This window comes from Schistocerca cancellata, chromosome 8 (genome assembly GCF_023864275.1).
Source record: "Schistocerca cancellata isolate TAMUIC-IGC-003103 chromosome 8, iqSchCanc2.1, whole genome shotgun sequence".
Classification (NCBI taxonomy): domain Eukaryota; kingdom Metazoa; phylum Arthropoda; class Insecta; order Orthoptera; family Acrididae; genus Schistocerca; species Schistocerca cancellata.
In genome coordinates this window covers 488,563,251-488,585,719 of record NC_064633.1, presented here as the reverse complement: position 1 = coordinate 488,585,719, position 22,469 = coordinate 488,563,251, and the positions used below count along the sequence as shown (strand labels likewise).

The window sequence follows — 22,469 nt, the reverse complement described above, 5'->3', positions numbered from 1 at the left end:
ATAGGGTCATCTCTGTTTCCCAATAGTGCATCTTCTACTCTCTTTGGTGTCAGTATTGGCTCTTTGACACTTAATGTTTATCAACAAGTTGTTGCATGTGCTAAAGTAATCTGCTCTAATTTTCCTTTACAATTATATGGTGAATGATTTCCGAAATTAATTCAATAAAAGATATCCTTGTTATTAATGCATTTCAGCACTGTCGCTTCCACTGTCCTAAATTACTTCGGTGAACCATTCCAGTATTTCCATCATTCTCGTGTTTACATGATGCTCATCCTCCCATTTCGCACCTTACTGATGATTATTTTACAATAACAGTCATAAAAATATCTTAATGCATTTCGTGTCCAGATTCACTGTAGTTGACAATGAATTCTCCAATGTGATCTTTTGCAGGTCATCTTCTTGTCGCTGATGATCTCCTTTCTTTTTTCCATATACATATAACGGAAAATCTGTTTTGTTTTCCTCATGAGTTTCTTCATTCCGTCTCCTTTCAATACATACATACAAATGATTTCTACTATGTACATGTCTTCTTATGTGTATACTACTAATATACAATAGCATTCATGATATGCTTTTGACCTACTTGTGTGGCTCCATTCCACTAATGGTGTCCCAGTATCAAATTCCATCTTTATTCTTCTTTTTTGCAGTTTATTTCCATATTACTGTCTTATCTATTGTTACTGAAAGTACTTCTTAATTTCTCTATAGTGAAACAGTCCCTTTATGGTATCTGAGTCACAATCAGCTAATATGTAACTCCCTTCATCTGGTATCTGCATTACCTTGTATGTCCCTCTATATAAATACTGCCACTTTTTGTTAAGTTTCTTCTTTCTGGATGGTTTTGGATGATTTCTTAATAGTATTTTCTCACCAACCGAATATGTGATCACTTTCTTTACACTTCTGCCAAAATTTGCTTTCCATAGTTTAGCCTGATGTTGGAGGTTCTCATAAACTTTTTGCAGAATGTCCCCTTGCGTATGATCATGTTTCCTAACCAGTCTTGAGATTTGTTTCTTCCATACATTATTTGATTTGGTGAATATCCAGTAGAACCATGTCATTGTAGATCCTTTCGAATTTTGGCAACCAATCAATCCATTGGTAGTGTCGCTGTGGTGTATGCGCATGCATAAATTGATTTAATTCCCAAAATAGTATCTCAATCATATTCTTACAAGGATAGAACTGTGATATGTATATATGTTTGATATTGTGTTCCTTCATAGTCTTTTTCCACAATCCACTAGTATAATATGCTGCATTACCAGTCAGAATCATTTTTGGTTTTCCATAGTCAGTAATGAAGTTGATGATGAACTTCCTTAACATTGTCCATACATTTTGCTCTGCAAAAGATATAATTTGTCATATTTTGAAAAAAAATGTTGTAACAGGCCAGTATATACTTAAGTCTCCCTCGTGCAGTCATACATGGACCACACACATCGCAAGCTATTTGCGTTAAAGGTTGCTGAGGTTATATGGGATGTTTTTCGATCCTTCTGCAATAGTTTATGGGTTTGGTCTTTTGACATATTTTGCATTTCTTCAGAATATTATTTACTAGCCATTCTAGGTTCAGATACTAGCAATATTGACCCAACTTAGCTTTGCATTTAGAAGGCCCAAAGTGTCTCCACTTCAGATGAGTATACCAAAGTAATGGTTCATATAATCTTTTGGGACACAAATGTTACAGCTATCATTGTTGTTTTCTTTCCTGAATAATACCTCAAATTGTAAAGTATATTTATATTTAGCATTAGTAGGATTTTTATGTTTAACTTTATCCCTAATAGTCTTCCAAAATAGATCTTCTTCTTGCAACTGTGGCAGCTTTTGACACAGTTCTGCAACTTGTCCTTAAGAGTAATTTACTGATATATCCATTATTTTAAAATTTAAAGATAGTTCATCATGTTCTTCATTCACTCTCCCTTTTGGTAACTGAGATAAAGCATCAGAAATTACATTGTCTTTTCCCCTTATGTATTGCACCAAAATGTTGTGTTCTTGTAACAAAATATCCCATCAGGTTAACCTTGAATGAAACATTTGACCCATCAAGATCAGGATAAAGCCTTATGATCACAGTATATCATAATCCTCTTGCCATAAACAAAATATCTGAACTTCTTGAGTACCCAAATTACAGCTAAAACTTCTAATTCCATGGTTCAGTATGCTCTCTCACATTTAGACAGTGTTCTGCTTGCAAACCCTATAATTTTAATGGTGTTCAGGTCATGTGGAACATCTGTTTGAAGCAATGTGGCACCTAAGCCTGTTTCTGAGGCATCTGTTGCAATACAAAAGTCTTGTTCAAGTTTCGGATGGTGCAGGAATTGTGCATAGCAATAATCTAGGCTAATTATTTGGTCAGGCAGAAATCGACCGAAGAATGAAGCAAGGACCAAAACAGACTTTAATTATTTTTTACTCCAAGGATATGGACACTCTTTGATGGCGTTCATTTTCTTGGGGTTGGGCATAATTCTGTCTGGCATAATTATGTGTCTGAGAAACTTTAGTTGATTTTTGGTGAATTTTGACTTCGTCAAATTCACCGTCACTCTGTACTCTGAGAACTTCATGAATACTTCCTCTAACAAATCAAGATGCTCCTCCCATGTCATAGTCAAAGTAGATCTCATCCTAGTATGGTATCTAATGCAGAAATAAACACTCCTCCACTGATGTTTAAGCTGAATGGCATAACTGTGAATTGATAGCTTCTCCTAAGAAAGATAAAAGCAGTGTACTTCCATGATTCAGGTGAGATTCTCGTCTGTCAAAATGAACTCCTCATATCCAGGGATGTCAAAAAGTGGGCACCATTAAGTTTCTAAATTCTCTGGTCTCATTTGTAATAGAACAATAATTTTGTTAATTTTGCTGGCATCAAGAACCAGTCTTACATCACCATTTGACTTTAAGACAGCCAAGAGAGGGCTCAAACATGGAAAATTAGAGGGCTCTATTATTCTCCACTCCAACATCTTTTAGTGATTTCTTTTTTTACTGCCTCTCTCTTAGACCACAGAACAGAGCAGAAAGTGCGACAAAAAGCTTCATGAGGATATGTTTGAATATCAAACTGGAACACCTTGATGATTCCTGGAAGTTTACTAAATACTGTTGCATAATTAGTTAACAAGCAGAGTAAGTTTTCCCTTTGATCTGACGTCAGATACTCGGATTCAGAGACTTTGTCTTGTATTGTGTCTTGATCTATCTCTTCTTCAGAAGATTCGATAAAATAAATTTCATTTGCTATATTGCACTTAACACCAATATAGCTAACCATTAGCTGTATACAACATTGCTCCAGGACTTGTTGGCACTTCATCATAGGAATTGTTACAACCTCGCTTCTGGAGTCCAACGTACACGTTCCTTCCTTTAAAATAATTACTGCTCCAGCTCTACACAAAAAATCAAGACCCCAAACACAAGGTACGGCCATTTTTGAAACGATCAGGAAGGTACTTTCTATAGAAGCCCCTCGAATTATAATGTCAACTCGTGCCTATTTTGAGACTCTCTGTCTTTTCACTCCAAATGTGCCGGATACAGTTCATCCAGTAACAGTAAATGTCAACACTCTCCCTTCTTAGCTGATCTGTTTATAACAACCTTGCATCATAACGCTAATGGTTGTACCTGTGTTGATCAAAATTTCACTATCAATACCATTTATTACTGCTTGCATCACAAGTTGTAAAATTCACCCACATTTATTGGAACTCAACTCTTCCCTTAAGTAGAAATCATTATTATATCCCAATACATTTGTTGAAAAATGATGCCTGCCCTCCTTTTCATCCCCAATCATTCTAGGAAGGCTTTTGGAGACCAGTTTTAGTTTTACCTCTCAGTAGCTGCCTTCATCGGTGTGAGACAGGCTCACTCCAGTATCTCATTTTGTTATTTTTTTTTTTTTTTTTTTTTTTTTTTTTTTTCCAAAATGCTGTTGCAGTGAGCCTCACTCGCTGTTATAACATTTGGGTTGGTACACTTCTTTATGCAACCGTTCCTATTTGCTCTTGGACCAGTATTTTGACAGGAAAAGCTGCTTAAATTCTGTGCAAGTTCTATACTTCTCACTTGCTTCTGCAGCCCACAGTGCTGCTTTACCTGTGATTTTGGATACAATGAACTGAATCTTATCTTGTTCTGACCAACTATGTGGAAAAATATGCTTGAAGTTATTTATGAAAATTTTTGGATGGATGTTACCCTTTTCTGATGAAAAGGTTGGAAACTGCCTGCTTTTAAATATGCTGGTTTCAACTTTTAGAGATGATAGATACTCTCTCTGAACAAACGGATCACGTTCATTCTCATAATCTTCATAGAATTTGTCTGGTACCATGATGCCGTAGTTACATTTACTCCCACTACAGTGTCTACCATTTTTCAGTTTGTCAACTGAACGATTATCGTCAGTCAAAACACTTTTAGATGACCTCCGACCTAACTCGGACATTTTAAAATTAGTCTCCCTTTGCTCCTTCGGCAATTCTTCAATTACTCCTTCTTTAATTGCCTGAAATTCATCAGTAAACAATCTGACAAGTTCGTCATGTTCCGACTGTTTCCTTTCGATAAGCTCAGATCGTTTCACATTGAGGGCATTATTAAATTTCTCCTCAAACATCTAGAATTGTAGTGAGTGGTATTGTATACAGACGATCCATCAGTGATCAATACATAGACAGAATAAACCATGATGTAAACTAAATCTGTAACAATCTAGGAGCTGTGTTTATAAATCCAAACAAGTTCTTAAACAATAAATGCTTGGGTAAAGATGGTCTTCATTTAAACAGGCTAGGATCCAGAATTCTCAGTAAAATGTTCGCTGATACATGTAAAATTCTGAATAATAAGGGAAACTTGTAAGTAATGGTTGGGATGGGAAACAGTGTTTGCTAACAAAAACAGTGAGACCGAAACAGTACCCAAGAAAGAGTAGGCCTCTGCCCGAACCCATAAATAAAAAAGAGTGTCCATGTATAATGCATTTGAATATAAACAGTCTCAGTGCCCACTTTTAAACAAAAATCATAAACTTACAAATTATTCTTTCAGAATTTAAAAATATTAAAGTTATCTGTCTCAATGAACATTGGCTTACATGTGGTAATATTAAAATTCTTAATAAAATCGAAAATTTCGAATTAGCTAACAGTTTTTGTAGGCAAGAGAAATCACATGGAGGTTCTTGCATACTTACTCATTCTGACATGAAATATGAAATAAGGAACGATTTTAATCATTTGAATGAAGAATGTATGTTTGAAAGCTGTTGTATCGAGTTAAGGGACCTAAATGTCTTAGTAGTTTCTATTTGCAGAGTACCAGACAAAACTACAATTGAAGCTTTCCTGCTCAAATTTAAGTGCCTTCTTGAAAATCTTAATAAAGAAAAAAGGAAAAAATATTATAATAGCTGCTGATTTCAATATTAATATCATAGCTGACAGCAATGATGTGTCCAAATTGAATGACTTAAAAAAAAACTTTGGCTTCAAAGCAAACTTCATGCAACCCACTAGAATAAATGCACAGTCAGCGACCTGTATTGATAATATTTTAACAAATTATGTGTTTGAAAATGTTAATAAATTTTGCTTAGATTTAGGAATCTCTGACCACTCTGCATTATTCATTGAACTACCAAAACTCTATAAAAAATGTCATGTAACAAAAGCCACATGAAAAGGAACTTCAATGAAACAAACCTTACTATATTTAGCAATAAGTTAAGAGAGGTTGAATGGCCTTATGACAGCTGTATCTCAAGTAGAACTAACTTAAATAAATTTATTGGTAGCTTTCTTGAAATATTTAATGAAACTTTTCCACTTAAAACCAAATGTAACAAAACGACTAGGACAATTAAATGGATAACTTAGGGTATAAAAATTCCTAGTGCCAGAAAGAGGCAACTACATAATGAACTGAAATATAACAAAAACAGACATTTTGCTGTGTATGTGAAACATTATAAAGCCATATTCAAAAAAGTTGTAAAGGCAGCAAAACAAATGACAAACAATAAGTTTATTTTACAACATAATAGTAAGACAAAGGCAGTGTGGTATGTTGTCAAATCAGGGTTAGGTGTTAAAGTCAGTAGTAATGAAATAACTAAGATTAAAGTAGATGATAATGTTGTTGTAAGCCCAGCTCAAATATCAGAGAGTTTAAATGAATTTTTCATAAATGTAGCAAAGTCAGAAGTTGTAGCAGGATATCAGAGTAATGTAAATCCCTTTGGACTTGACCAAGAAGCCGAGTATCTCACCAATTTTAAAAAAGTCACAATAAAGGATGTGAAAAATGTTATATTGTCATTAAAAAATAAAAATTCTGCTGGGTGGGATGGGACACCAAGTAAAGTGATTAAAGCAGTATGTGACATAATAGCACCCCTGCTAGCTAAAATAATCAACCAATCTTTTGAACAGGGGTGCTTTCCTGAGACCTCTGTTCAAGAAAGGGTCGAGGGAAGTTATGGGAAACTATTGCACTATTTCTATTCTCCCAATCCTGTCAAAATTGTTAGAGAAAGTAGCTGCAAATCAGATCAAAAATTTTATCGTAAAAGATGATATTATTGTAAGTAACCAATTTGGATTCCAACAAGGAAAAAACACACTGGATGCAGTAAATAACTTTACTGAGAAGATATGCAAATCATTGGATCAGAGGAGTAAAGTCGCAGGTATCTTCTGTGATCTTTCAAAAGCATTTGACTTGGTGAACCATGACTTGCTTATCTAGAAATTAAACAAATATGGGATTAAGGACAAATGTCTGAAATGGCTCACATCATACTTGCACAACAGAAATCAAAGGGTAAGTGTCACATCAAATGCAGTGAATTATTATTCTAAATGGAGTACAGTATCAGAAGGTGTGCCTCAGGGCTCCATTTCGGGGCCAATCCTATTCCTATTCTATGTAAATAACTTGCCCATAAATATAAATTCCCCATCAGTTCTGTTTGCTGATGATACTTCTGTTTTAATTGAAGATGATGCAGAAAAAATTCAGAGCTTCATTGTGAGCACAATGGGTACTCTAGAAAACTGGTTCCAGTTAAATGGCAGATAGCAATTGCACATGTTTAAAGTTTTCTCATGTTTCCATCTCAGATGTCATCAAAATCATAATGTCCCTAAAAAATTCAAATCTGCGTGGTGGGATGAGGTCCCCACTGAAATAATCAAAATAGTCTGCCACAGTATTGCATATCCACTCTCTTTCATAATCAACCAATCTTTTGATGACGGATGTTTCCCAGATCGATTAAAATATGCAGAAGTTCAGCTCATACATAAAAAAGGCAAACAAGATGAATTGGGCAACTACAGGCCAATCTCACTGTTACCAATTTTCTCAAAAATATGTGAAAGAGCTGCATGTGATCAGATCGAAAATCACAATTCATCTAACAGCATTATCTTAGGCAATCAATATGGTTTCAGAAAAGGCTGCAGCACAATCCGTGCAATAAATGAATTAGTCACAAAAGGCAGCAGATGTCTTGATGATAGAATGTGTGTGTCAGGCATCTTTTATGACCTGTCCAAAGCCTTCGACACAGTAAATCATGACCTTTCTTCTCCAAAAATTGGCACGCTATGGTTTTCAAGGGAAATCTCTTATCTGGATGTCATCATACTTGGCAAACAGAAAACAAAGAGTACTTATTAACATCAATGGCAAGAAATTTCTCTCTGGCTGGAAAAACACTCAATTAGGTGTTCCACAAGGTTCAATATTAGGGCCACTGCTTTTTCTATATTATATTAATTATATGCCCTGGCAGGTCCAGTCTGATACTATCCTCTATGCAGATGACTCAACAGCTGTAGTCTGTTGTAAAAATGAGGTAGACCTAATTCGTCATATTGGACAAACACTTGGGGAAGTGGAGGCATGGGTTAAAAAACTATAACTTGACATTAAATTTTACAAAAAAAGAAATTGTTCATTTTACCACAAAACAATCTGCACAGTATATAAGTGAAATAAGGTATAGGAACAAAAAATTAGAGACTGCAGACTGTGTCAAATTCCTTAGCATGTTAGTCAATAAAAACCTGTTATGGAGTCACCATGTGGACAACATACTGGGTCGACTGAATAACCTTGTATATATTATGAATATCTTGTATAGTATTACTGATTTAGCTGTAAGAAATACTGTATATAATGCGTAATTTGTTTCAGTCATTAGGTATAGCATAATTTTCTGGGGGTCTGAAATAACAAATTTACTTAGAGCTTTTAGACTACAAAAAAGAATCATCTGAGCAATGGTGGGAGCAAAACCAAAGCAACATTGCAAACCTTTATTTGTAAAACTGGATCTAATGAGCATTCCAAGCATATACATCTATGAAACTCTCACTTTCATGAAAAGAAACCCACAACTTTTTGAGGGCAACTTCTTCTTGCATCAACATGATACTAGTCATAGAACAAGCTACATGTTACCTACCCACCATTTAAAATCATATGAAAAAAATCCATACTATATGGGCATGAAATTTGTAAATAAAATATGGAAAGATATGGATGACCCAAATGTAAAAGGTACCAAAAGAGACCTGGAAAAGTATCTGAAAGATAAATGTTACTATAGTGTAGAAGATTTCATGAATGGCAACAATGCATTATAACTGTAATTAAAATACCTCTTTGAAGATGTTACACCATATATATTATTAGTTTATTGTCTATTTTTAGTATTGTTATATATAGTGTAAAACTGACAAGTCACCTATGTCACAATCTTTGATTGTATAAGGCATGTTATGTGATAATAAAAATTGAATTGAATTGAATTGAATGGCTTGAAACTGAACAATGCAAAAACGAATATGGTACATTTCAAAACCAAATGTTTGGAATGTGTGGATCTTAAAATACTTCATCACAATCATCCTATGGAAGAAGTTAACACAGTCAAATTCCTAGGACTAAATGTGGACAACAACTTAAACTGGAGTACACATATTGAGTTCCTATCAAATAAACTAAGCAGCTTTGCATTTGCAACGCAAATACTAGCAACCTTTACTGACATGAGTACACGAAAAACAGCATATCATAGTTATTTCGAATCTGTCATTAGGTATGGTATCATTTTCTGGGGAAATTCAAGTAGTGTATCTCGAATACTGAAACTGCAAAAGAAAATTATAAGATACATGTGTAGTGCACAACAAACAGAATCTTGTCGCCCATTATTTCAGAACCTGCAAATCCTAACAGTTCCCTCCATACACATTTATGAAATTATAATCTTCATACACAGCAGAAAAACATTATTTGAGGAAAATCATTTTAACCACACATACAACACAAGAAATAAAAATAATTTTATGTTACCCACACACCATTTGAAATTATATGCACGAACTCCACAGCATGTGGGGATGACAATATCAAACAAGTTAATGGGCAAAAATATATTTAATATAGAGCCAGAGAGTCTAAAAATAAGGCTACAGCAGATTCTGTGGTAGAAATGCTACTATTCAGTAGATAAATTCATAGAGGCAAGGGGTAATCAATTGTTAGTCTTTTATTGTATGTGTAACAAAATTGTATTATTATTGTGATACCATTTGTTAAAATCAGTTGTAATTAATTGTTAGTTTTTTATTGTATGTGTATTTTTATATTGCATTATTGTTATAGTACCATTTGTTAAAATCAAGTGTATGTATATGGTAAAATTTTACCAAAATTTTGACGTGTCTCCTGTACCTGAATCAAATGATTTAGATTATGTACATTATGAGACTAATAAACCACAATTCACAATTCAATTCACAATTCACAATTATTTTTAACCTCAGTCCATTCGTTAAGATCTTCCTCCAATTTTGAAGTTTGTTCCTTTAAATACTTGTCAATACCCTTACAAGTTTTTTTGTTGTTTTGAAATCTGTTATTTTTGCAGACAGATTCTTGATCTGTACACCAGTTTTCAGACAACTACTTTCACAATTACCGACTCTGTTTGATAAATTGATATGCCCTTGAGAAATAATATCACATTTATTGTCTACTTCATTGATTTTTCCCACAAGTTCAAAATGTAATTCATTGAATTCTTAGATACCTTTGAAATAATAATCAAATCAAGACCCTATGCTGTTGACACGCGTTGATATACATCAACGGGGACAGCTGAAAATGTGTGCCATGACCGGGACTCGAACCTGGGATTTCCTGCTTACATGGCAGACACTCTATCCATCTGAGCCACCCAGGGCACAGAGGACTGTGCAACTGCAGGGATTTATTCCTTGCCCACTCCCCATGAGACCCACATTTCCAACTTAATGTCCACACACTACATTCATAGTGCCCCTGCCCATTACACTCATTACTTACCACAGACAATCTTACCCAGTCCCGTAAGAGTTCAGGCAATGTGTGTGCATTCAGCACAGAGGAAGAAGGTCAATGGCCAGTTAGCCTTAACTATATGAAGATGGTATCTGTTCTTTTGGACATGTATGAAAAAAACAGATACCATCTTCATATTAGATACCTTTGTTTCAAATTCTTTGAACTTAGCATTTAATTGTCCTTCCAGGTTAAGTTGTAATTCCTAAAACTTCTCATTTAGGGAATCCATTTCCATTTTCAGTGAACCCATGTCTGTGTTCAGTGAACCCACATCCGTTTTCAATTAACTCATATCTGTTTTCAGTGAAATCATGTCTGTGTTTAGTGCCACCAACAAATCAAATATCTTAGTGTCCCTGTCCATTACCATATTGGTGGGCACGTTTACTTCACTTGGGCCACTGGCTGTGGCACCTGTCTCGCTATCTGTTTCAGTATCATGCACATCACTTTCACCCAAACACGGTGCTTATGGTTCTATCTCTCCCACATCTGATATTTCATGGCTCCCCTCTCTTAGCTCATGCAATATCTGTCCCACATTTAATTCCTGAAATGCCTCACCCCGAGGCACAGGTTCAGTTTCATTATCACTACTCCCTACGCCCATGTTTTTCATACTCTTATTCAAATCTCTTTTTCTTCAAGTAAGCATTTTCACAAATTAAATCTCCCAACACACTGCTGCTACCGATGTTGTGACAACACACACAAAAGAATACAATAACAGGTTTCAATTCACTACTCTACTCATACCTGCGGGTCTTGCATTTCATTAATGAGTACTTATTTGGTCAGTCCATGAGAAGTTAGACATTGTGGCCAGATGTCTCCTGTGCTGCAATATACTCAGGACAACTTGTTGGGCGCCAGATGTAACCTCCCCTCTCCTTCTTTCTCTCTCTTGCTCTGTCATCATCATTTTCTTCTTTTCTCCTCGGCTGTCCATACCCTCTTCCTTTTTCCTTCATTGTACCATGGCTACATCTCAGGGTTTTCAACAAAAGGGAGGGAGAAGGGGGCACATACGCGGTTGATCACAATGACATAGTGCTGTATGTGAGTGTCACCCTTATCTTCATTTTGGGAGGATTGATGACTAAAGCTGAAACATTTCTCTAAAAAAGGTAAGTGCTCTCTTTTTCAAAGGGTGAAAATTGTAGTGTAGACTATAATTTTTATAGATCTACTGAATTGAAGGAACACAACACAGTTTATAAAGTTTCAACTTCGGATGAAGTTTATTGTTCCCAAGGAGCTGAAACAAAACTCATCCGTTACAAATGTCATTCAAAACGAACGTAGTTAGTTTTCTAGTGTGTGTGTAGAGGTCACCAATGATTGGAATGATCGTTCTGGTAATTCCATTAGAATCTGTTTATTGGTTGCTAACCAAAGTATCAATTAATTAACTATTCCATGATTAATATATGTCATATTCAAACAGTAAATATATGTCGTATTCAAACAGTAAATCAAACCCCATTTACTGTAAGCACCAAGAACAACTACTATAACCTCCAATAATAGTTTCATAATTATTACCAAGTTAATGTCAAGAATATATGGGGAGTATCAATTAATCCTTCATGAGACTATAACGTGCGATAGCCTACTGTGTATCTCAAAAGTCGTGTCGTTATTTCAAAGTCCACATGCAATATATTTATAAGAAAGTTTGGCCATGGCTCTCTAGAATGTTTTCCAAACCAACTCCAGATTATGGATTATCAGTTTTAGGTCAATTCTTTAAAATTAAAGAAGACCCGCACTCGATTACAACTTGTCTGCGCACTTGAACAACTAAGAAGTTATTATCTTTTTCAAAGAAAAAAATCATGCATAACGCAACATTGTGATCTGCTATGTCAAAAAAAAACTCATTACCTATTGATTCTTGTACAGTGTCAATCGCTCAGCAAAGATTGCACTACAAAAAAATCTCGACTTGAGATGACGTTACACATTACTACCTGTTTTGACTCTCCTACTCTCATGTGACACAAAGTATATCTGACTTTAATGGACATCCCGACAAGGTTATTGCTTAAAGATTTTGTGGGCTACTCAGACGATTACCCATGTAATGCTACAATGATTCGGAACCCCACTCATGATGGAAATGTATTAGATCAAATGGCGACATGTGTTCCTGACCTCTTTGAGGTTGTCCACATCAAAACTGATATCAGTGACCATAATGCGGTTGTAGCAACGATGATTACCAAAGTATAAAGGCCAACTGAAACAAGTGTAGAGATATATACATTCAGTAAATGAGGTAAAAAGGCATTAATTTCATATCTCAGTGAGGAACTTGAGACATTCAGGACAAGACAGGAGCTTTTAGTGAATTGGTGTCTCAAACCAGTTGACCACGCACTTAACAAAAAGAAAACTCAGAAGAATTTCCCCAGTTAATTCTTTGTACCACTGACAAGATGAGTGAAATAACTGTTAGTGTCAGAGGTGTTAGAAACATCTGAAATCATCAAAACTGAATGAAGCTCCAGGGCTGATGGAATCCCTATCAAGTTTTACACTAAATATGTGACAGAAGTAGCACTTATTTTATCTATATCTAACTCAGATACCTTGAATAAAAGATAGTGTCCAGAAGTTGGAAGAAAGAGCAGGTAACACCTGTTTACAAGAAGAATTGTAGAAGTGAACCACAAAACTAGCATCCAATATCCTTGACATTATTTGTTGTAGAGCCTTAGATCATATTCTGTGCTCAAACATAATAAGAAATCTTGAATAGCATGACTTCATCCATGCCAACCAGCATGATTTACGAAAAAGACAATCATGTGGCTCCCAACTCACACTTTTCTCACAGGACACACTGAAAGCCTTGGATCAAGGTGGTTAGGTTGATGGAATGTATATTGATTCCCATAAAGCATTTGACTTGGTATCATATATACACTTATTGTCAAAGTTTGTTCATTTGAGGTACCAAGCAATAGTTATGACTGGGTTGTGGATTTTTTGGTAAGGAGGACACACTAAGTTATCTTGGATGGAGAGTCATCAACAGATGTAGATGTGACTTCAGGTGTGCCCTAGGGGTGTGTTAGGACACTTACTGATCATTTTGTATGCTAAAGATCTTTTGGACAATATTGATTGTAACCTCAGACTATTTTCAGATGATAATATTTCTAAGTGGGGCAAAGACTGGCAGCTTGCTTCAGATTTTCAGAAATGTAAAACTGTGTGCTTCACAAATAAAAAAATGTAGTAGCCTATGATTATAATATCAATGATTCACAGTTACAATTGTCGATTCATGCAAATATGTGGGTGTAAAACTTTGGAGGGATATGAAATGGAATGATGTCATAGGCTACATCATGGGTGAAGCATCTAGCAGACCAAAGTTTATTGGTAAAATAGTGGGGAAATGCAAAGAGTTTACATAGTAAACTACATACAAATTACTCATGTAATGCATCCTGGGTTATGGCTCAAGTGTGTGGGACACATAGGAAATATTGAATGTATACAGAGAAGGACAGTACAAATGGACACAGGTTTGTTTGATCCATGGAAGAGTGTCACAGCAGTGGTGAAGAAGCTGAACTTGTAGACTGTTGAAGATAGACGTAAAGTATCCTGAGAAAGCCTACTTACAAAGTTTCAAGAATCAGCTTAAAATGATGAGTCTAGACTATGCTACAATCCCTTTCCTACAGAGATTGTGAGGGCAAGATTAGATTAGTTACAGCACATAAGGAGGTACTTTAATAATAAATTTTCCCACACTCCATATATGAAAAGAATTGTGAAAAAACATTAATATTTTTGTATTTGTCCAAGAATCATTTTAGTACATTGTTTGTACATGTGATATAGGATAGTGGTAAACCTAGTTAATTTACAATACAGTTGTCATTTTGACTACATTGTTGACATAATCAAAATGCGTAATAATGTAGGTTGGTGGACTACATTGATTCTCCATGTGACAATAGCAGTTATTAAGTGAGATAACATGATAAACACAATGTAAACTATATTATGAATTGACAATTAGTAAAATTTGATAAATGAGGTTTACTTATTATGATGTTCCATAAATTCAGACGAAGAATAGAAGCAGTGGTCAAGCAAGAACTGTTTTAACTTTATTTTAAATACATTCAATGTTAGTAAGCATTTTAGGTAAGAAGGCAAATGGTTATATAACATAGCTCCAGTATGATACACTCCTATTTTGCATAAGTTTGTATTTACTGTGTTCATATGTAGGTTCACCTTCTGCCTGGTTTCATGTGTGTGTATATCATAGTTGTGACTGAAGAGATTTCCCTTTTTTAAGATGCTCCCTTTTGCAAAAATTAGCATTTTGTATATATACAAACAAGACAGAGGCAATATTTTGATAGTTTTAAAAAGGGGTTTATAGGAATCCTTGCATTTAGCTATTTTTATCACCCTGTTAATCTTTTTCTGTATTTTAAATATTTTTGTAGAATTTGTGGGATTCCCCAAAAAATTATTCTGACTTTATATCACAATGGTACATTGTCAGCACTGATGAGCAGCTTGTATTCTCTTATTTAAATTGTTTAGGTGCACGTCCTACTACAGATTTGCCTGAACATGAATGCCTACAGTTTTTGTGACTGACCTTTGACATATTTTCTCCTTCAATAGTGAAGACAGAGTTTGCAGGATGATGGTTTTGTGTGGTGTGGAAGTTAACTGCCACAGTTTTTTCAGAATTTATGATGGGCCTATTGGTCCTAAATTAGTGCATTAAGGTGTGCATAACTGATCCTGCAGATTTTCCTCATTCTGTGATTTAATTAGAAAATTAGTGTCATCTGCAAAGAGTACAGAGGTTTCGTCATGTATTTTACCAAACAAGTCATTTATATACAGCAGAAATAGGACAGGTCCCATAACTGACCCTTGTGGGACTCCATACTTGATTTTCTCCTCATCACTGCAAAAACTATAAATTTTTTAAATCTGCTGATGATTATATCTACCGATCTGTGTGTGTGTGTGTGTGTGTGTGTGTGTGTGTGTGTGTGTGTGTGTGTGTGTGTGTGTTTTTTACATGGCTAGTTACTGTCCTTTCTGTTATCTTATGTAGGAACCTATTGTCATATAATGATATGAATTCATCATGGAATAGATTAAATTTTATATCAGTACCTTGCTCCTTATAAATTTCATTCAAGGTCATCTCTTGTTATCTTGCTTTGAGCTTCATCAAAGAAAATATTATCAGTTAGATTCCTACTGTCTTTATCTGACCACAATGGAAATTTAGTTACTGAGATAAAATTGGAGGATCCTTATAAGCTTGAAACTTCATTTTTCCTATTAGAGCCTTTTAGAAAACCTACATTGAAATCACCTTAGACCATTAACTGATTACTGCTGCCTGATAGACAGCATCGTAAGGAATCCATGTCTGCATTTCATAAACAGTTCAAAATTTCCCTGTGTGCTCTGCCTCAATATATAAAACAACCCCTCCTTTTCCAATATTAGTCCAACATGAGTAATAAACTAGAAGGTAATGTATTATATTTAACTTGTATAACCCTGCAGTTATGTGGTGCTGAGACAGGCACAGGATGTCTATGATGTCTGTTCAAAAAATTCCAGAACTTTGTCCACAAAAATTTTCTATGCTTCACTTTTACCTATTGCACGTGATCTCCTTCAAAATACTCTCCTCCACAATTTATATGCTGCTCACAATACTGTTTCCACTCCCAGAAGCAGTTTTGGTATGCCTCTTGCCGGATTGCATGAAGCACCGTCTGCAAATGTTCTTTTATCTCATCTATCGTTGCAAATTTTTGTCCTTTCAGTGGGGGTGTTCAACAATGGAAATAAAAAAAAAGGCAGCAGTGGTAAGTCTGGAGAGTACAGAGGATGTGGCAGCACAGTGATTTCATTTTTTATGCAACAGTCATGCACCAACAGGGATGAATGTGTGGGTGCATTATTGTGATGCAAGAGTCATGAATTGTCTCACCACATTTCAGGGTCTTTCCGTCTCATATGTCCTTGCAGAAGTCACAAAACATCTCAATACCATCATTGATTAACTATTAGCAGGACTCTGACATTTGACCTAACCTGATGAGCTTTTTTTGGTCATGGAGAATCTTTCCTGACCCACTGTGAAGATTGAACCTTGGCCTCAACATCTTAACCCTAGAACCACATCTCATCACCAGTTATGGTTCTATTAAGGAACATCTTGTCCTCATTTTCATGTTCCAAAAGCTCTTCACAGATTGCTAGTCAAAGGTCTTTCTGGTCTTGAGTTGTGAGCCATGGAAAAAACTTGACAGCAAGATGAGACACTCCAAGCTGCTGTGTCAGGATTTCGTGACATGATCCAACTGAAATGTTACAATCTTCTGCACTCTTTTGGACAGTCAGTCTTTGATTGGCTTGCATAATTTTGTTGACATTTCTGACATGAGTGTTATCAGCAGACATCAAAGGATGGCCTGAACAGGGGCCATTTGAATTTCCAACCGGCCATTTTTAAAAAATGTCCTCCATTCGTAACACCAAGTATGGCTTAAGCTCTCATCACCATAGGTTTTTGACATCATTTGGTGTGCCTCTGTAAAATTTTTCTTCTTATGCAGACACATTGCTCCTCTAACTGTGCCATCTCAAAAATCACGAACTGTGTGACGCAACAGTTTACTTAGTATAACAAAACCTAACAGACATACAACAGTGAAACTTCCAGCAGCGACACCAGCCACATTTCACTTCAACACATCATTGGTGCAAGATTATGAATGTTTTATAATTTTTTGTACAGACCATGTATTGTTTCAGAACTCTCAGTTTTGTAGACACTCACGAGACTGTTCTACTTTATTACTGAAACCTCTAAAATTCTAATTAAGTAAGCTAGCTTTACTTTTCTGGTCATTCTTAAGCATTTTCTTGGGCTTTTCCCTTATTTTAACTCCTTTCATAACAGTGTTCTGATTCTAACCAAAACAAGGTACCTGACAACATTAATCACTGGATTCTCACTCTGTGTAAAGGAGGCCACCACACATTTTGAGTAAGAAGCTGAGCCAACCTGTCTTCCCTCTCCTATTCAGGTGTAGACAGTGTCTAGTAATACCCATCTCCCATTGTATTCATATGAGATTTTGATTCAGGCAGCATCAGCAGCCTGTTCAATTTAGTTTGAAATGACCCTCATACATGATTCTTTGCTTATGTAGTTTTTCTTTTTAGTGACAAAAATAGGCCTCCAATTGTAAATGCCTGGTGGTCATGTATAGCTAGCTTTAAAACAGCTGTTTTGTAGGGAAGATTGCTCTTGTTTGTTATAATGTTATCCAAACATTTTTTGCTGTTGCCAACTTCTGTAGCTGTCTCATGAATGAGTGGAGTCAGACTGAATTCATCTAGTACAAGATGTAGCTCTTTATAGCTGTAATCATGGGTTAGTAAGTCTATATTTATATTTCCTGTGGTTAAAATATGTACACAGTCACTCAGTCCTGAAAATGTGCTGTTTGTAATTATGTACACATACAAAAGTACATTAAAGCACAATAGCTTTTAAATTATTAGTTCCTTCCTTGGAGCCACAAGTAGGTGATGGGGAGTTTAGGTCGAGGATGTTAAAGAGGAAGATAATGTCAGTCAGGTCGCTAGAATGAGAGGAGTCCACCTGTGATGTGAGTGAAGGGAAACAGTGATAAAGAGGTAGGCATCAGAAAGAGTAGGAGGATCATAAAGTGTAAGAGGCCCAAGATAATACACTCCTGGAAACTGAAATAAGAACACCGTGAACTCATTGTCCCAGGAAGGGGAAACTTTATTGACACATTCCTGGGGTCAGATACATCACATGATCACACTGACAGAACCACAGGCACATAGACACAGGCAACAGAGCATGCACAATGTCGGCACTAGTACAGTGTATATCCACCTTTCGCAGCAATGCAGGCTGCTATTCTCCCATGGAGACGATCGTAGAGATGCTGGATGTAGTCCTGTGGAACGGCTTGCCATGCCATTTCCACCTGGCGCCTCAGTTGGACCAGCGTTCGTGCTGGACGTGCAGACCGCGTGAGACGACGCTTCATCCAGTCCCAAACATGCTCAATGGGGGACAGATCCGGAGATCTTGCTGGCCAGGGTAGTTGACTTACACCTCCTAGAGCACATTGGGTGGCACGGGATACATGCGGACGTGCATTGTCCTGTTGGAACAGCAAGTTCCCTTGCCGGTCTAGGAATGGTAGAACGATGGGTTCGATGACGGTTTGAATGTACCGTGCACTATTCAGTGTCCCCTCGACGATCACCAGTGGTGTACGGCCAGTGTAGGAGATCGCTCCCCACACCATGATGCCGGGTGTTGGCCCTGTGTGCCTCGGTCGTATGCAGTCCTGATTGTGGCGCTCACCTGCACGGCGCCAAACACGCATACGACCATCATTGGCACCAAGGCAGAAGCGACTCTCATCGCTGAAGACGACACGTCTCCATTCGTCCCTCCATTCACGCCTGTCGCGACACCACTGGAGGCGGGCTGCACGATGTTGGGGCGTGAGCGGAAGACGGCCTAACGGTGTGCGGGACCGTAGCCCAGCTTCATGGAGACGGTTGCGAATGGTCCTCGCTGATACCCCAGGAGCAACAGTGTCCCTAATTTGCTGGGAAGTGGCGGTGCGGTCCCCTACGGCACTGCGTAGTATCCTACGGTCTTGGCGTGCATCCGTGCGTCGCTGCGGTCCGGTCCCAGGTTGACGGGCACGTGCACCTTCCGCCGACCACTGGCGACAACATCGATGTACTGTGGAGACCTCACGCCCCACGTGTTGAGCAATTCGGCGGTACGTCCACCCGGCCTCCTGCATGCCCACTATACGTCCTCGCTCAAAGTCCGTCAACTGCACATACGGTTCACGTCCACGCTGTCGCGGCATGCTACCAGTGTTAAAGACTGCGATGGAGCTCCGTATGCCACGGCAAACTGGCTGACACTGACGGCGGCGGTGCACAAATGCTGCGCAGCTAGCGCCATTCGACGGCCAACACCGCGGTTCCTGGTGTGTCCGCTGTGCCGTGCGTGTGATCATTGCTTGTACAGCCCTCTCGCAGTGTCCGGAGCAAGTATGGTGGGTCTGACACACCGGTGTCAATGTGTTCTTTTTTCCATTTCCAGGAGTGTATTTCCAAAAGCTAGAGCAGTTTTATGTACTGTTATTTATGTGTACTGGTAGCACTAAACTTCTCACTTTCTGAAGGTAAATGCTAGTCACCAATACAGTCCCACTACTCACAGAGACTGTCAACCTGTGTCAGCATGTGTTAATCTACAATTAAAATTACCATGAATGTCTTTCATGTGATCGCAGTTTTCCCTATTCACATTATTTAATTTTACTGATTCTTGTATAATGGTCCAGATTGATACACAGTTACTGAACACTCCATGTTGTAAACCTTAATTTCTTATACAGTATTCCATGGGGTTAATTTAATATCTCCATTTCTGAAAACTTTATATGCATGTTATCAAACCTTGTTTCCATAGTGGCTCACCTTGTGTCCACATCCTCTTATATCTCTTTTATTGTTGTGATCCATTTCAGTCATACATAGTATTCATCCTAGAAAATCCAATAATCACTCTTTTTATAATGTTTTGAATCATGTCAAACAAATTACTCTTCCCACTCTCCAAGCACTCACTTATTTTGGTAACAAACAATTTATTAATGAACTACTCAGCACACTCACAAAATAGTGTGTAGTCTCAATGTGTGTCCCATTTCAGCTGCCTTATGGATATCATCCTACATCTAGTGTTGGGGAATAACTTCCTGTAAATCAGTCATGATGATGTAATGTATTTGGATGTCTGCCACATATGGAAGCAAGGCTGCAGCTTATCCCTAACTGCAGGTGCAAGGCTTAGAATGCTCCAATTGTTAATAAATGAACTGCAGGCAGTTGCTCACAGATCCATAATGTAATTGATAATCTGCCTACATTCTTCATGATCTCAACAGCTGAGTGCAGCATGGCCCAAATGAGGCACATTACCAATTTTTCTGTACCTTGCCTTCTAAGATTAAATGCATCTACAGTCTGCACATTAAAGTAGTGATGTCTGCTTGTGATGACACTGTTTTCCAGTGACTCTGGCCTATCCCAATTGCAGCAAGCATATAAACTGGGGTATTATTCCCCTCAGAATCTTCTTTAGAGTTAAAAGCAAAGATTTCAGTCTTGTTGCATTATAGTGAACAATTTCTAAAGAGTCACTTAAAATTTACATGGTATTGTGTAACTGATCATGGTAAACTTGCAGTGTTATTTATATTTCAAGAAAATTTCAAAGCGTTACACTGAATAAATAATGAATGATGATGTCATTACAATTGCACTTCTATTAAGAACACTATACTTTTCACACATTACAAAAATGATGTATCTACATTACATTTTTAATACAGTGACTAATGTTTTTTGCTACACATGAACACAGTTACAAAAATATATTTTTTTTCTTTTATGGTCTTTGTATAGTATTTTTCTGAGAAGTTTCCTGGAAAATTTACATTCTTGTTTTCCATTCCTTTTTAAAAATAATAAGTATAATTTTTAAAGATCCACCATGACTTGATATGTTTCTCAATTTCTTCTTTTCTTTAGCTAGCAAAGAAAACTGTGATTTGTTTATGAAAGACCCAATGAAGTACATAAACCAAGAAAGCTATATTCCAAACTTACCTATAAAATTGGCAATTATAGGACCTCCAAAATCTGGAAAATCAAAGTGTAAGTAGTGATGAGATCATTTCAAAAAAATTCTGGAAAGTTTTGAAAGTAACCCCACTTTTTTTAAAATATATATATACAGCATGAATGTAGCCAGGTATAACTGGATATGAAAACATTGTCAATTTTTGTGATGGCATAATCGCATTTCATGTTTTGTAATGGAAAAGAGACTGTGAAACTGTTAAATGTATTACATGCAATTTGCTGCTAAGTAATGATCTGCTTACTATTCTCCTTGTCATATGTCAAATAAAGTGATATAGGTGTCTAAGTATTGGCACATTACAAAGCAGAAACATACTGCAAAAGCAAAGTAAAAACATACCTTACAAGTCACCTTTACAATTTATTAAAATATTTAGCATCACACATGTAAATTCTGGTTAACACTAAGGTTCATACAAACATATTTTAAATTTTCCTGCTGAAAGGGGGGGGGGATGGGCTTCATAATGTGTTTAAAGAACACAATATTTGAATATTTGAATGATATCTGCCCACTCTGATTTGGGCTTTATGTGTTTTCTATGTATCACTTCTGAAGAACACAGACTTCCCTTCCCACATTTGCCCAACTAAGATAGTTCTCTGTCCCTAATGAGCTCCAAATTGATGACACATTAAACATTAATATGAGGCATGTACACAAAGTTAGTATAACTTTGGAAAAAAATCATAAAGACTTTTCTTCAAACCAAAATTTGTGTTTATGAGGAAGAGCACTTCTTAAACATATTTTCTACATAGTTGCCACCATTCTTCAGACATTTGTCTTTGCGAGAAACTGACTTTTCTATGCCCTATTCATAGAAAGATGTGACCAGGGAAGACAGCCACTGCTGAAAACACACACACACACACACACACACACACACACACACACACACACACACACACATTGGTGAGACTTACCAAACAAAAGTGCTGGCAGGTCGATAGACACACAAAAAAACACAAACATACACACAAAATTCTAGCTTTTGCAACCAACGGTTGCCTCGTCAGGAAAGAGGGAAGGAGAGGGAAAGACAAAAGGATATGGGTTTTAAGGGAGAGGGTAAGGAGTCATTCCAATCCCGGGAGCGGAAAGACTTACCTTAGGGGGAAAAAAGGAAAAAAGGACAGGTATACACTCGCACACACACACATATCCATCCACATATACACAGACACAAGCAGACATT

General features: G+C 36.8%; 1 protein-coding gene across 1 annotated transcript in view; it reads left to right on the top strand.

Annotated features, from left to right (window-relative positions):
• The window catches only part of LOC126095646 (adenylate kinase 9-like), a 156,363-nt gene that overhangs the window by 90,147 nt on the left and 43,747 nt on the right, over positions 1-22,469 (top strand). The window contains exon 3 of the mRNA XM_049910407.1: positions 21,157-21,282. Within this exon, the coding sequence (XP_049766364.1) occupies positions 21,157-21,282 (126 nt within the window). The remainder of the gene's footprint in view (positions 1-21,156; positions 21,283-22,469) is intronic.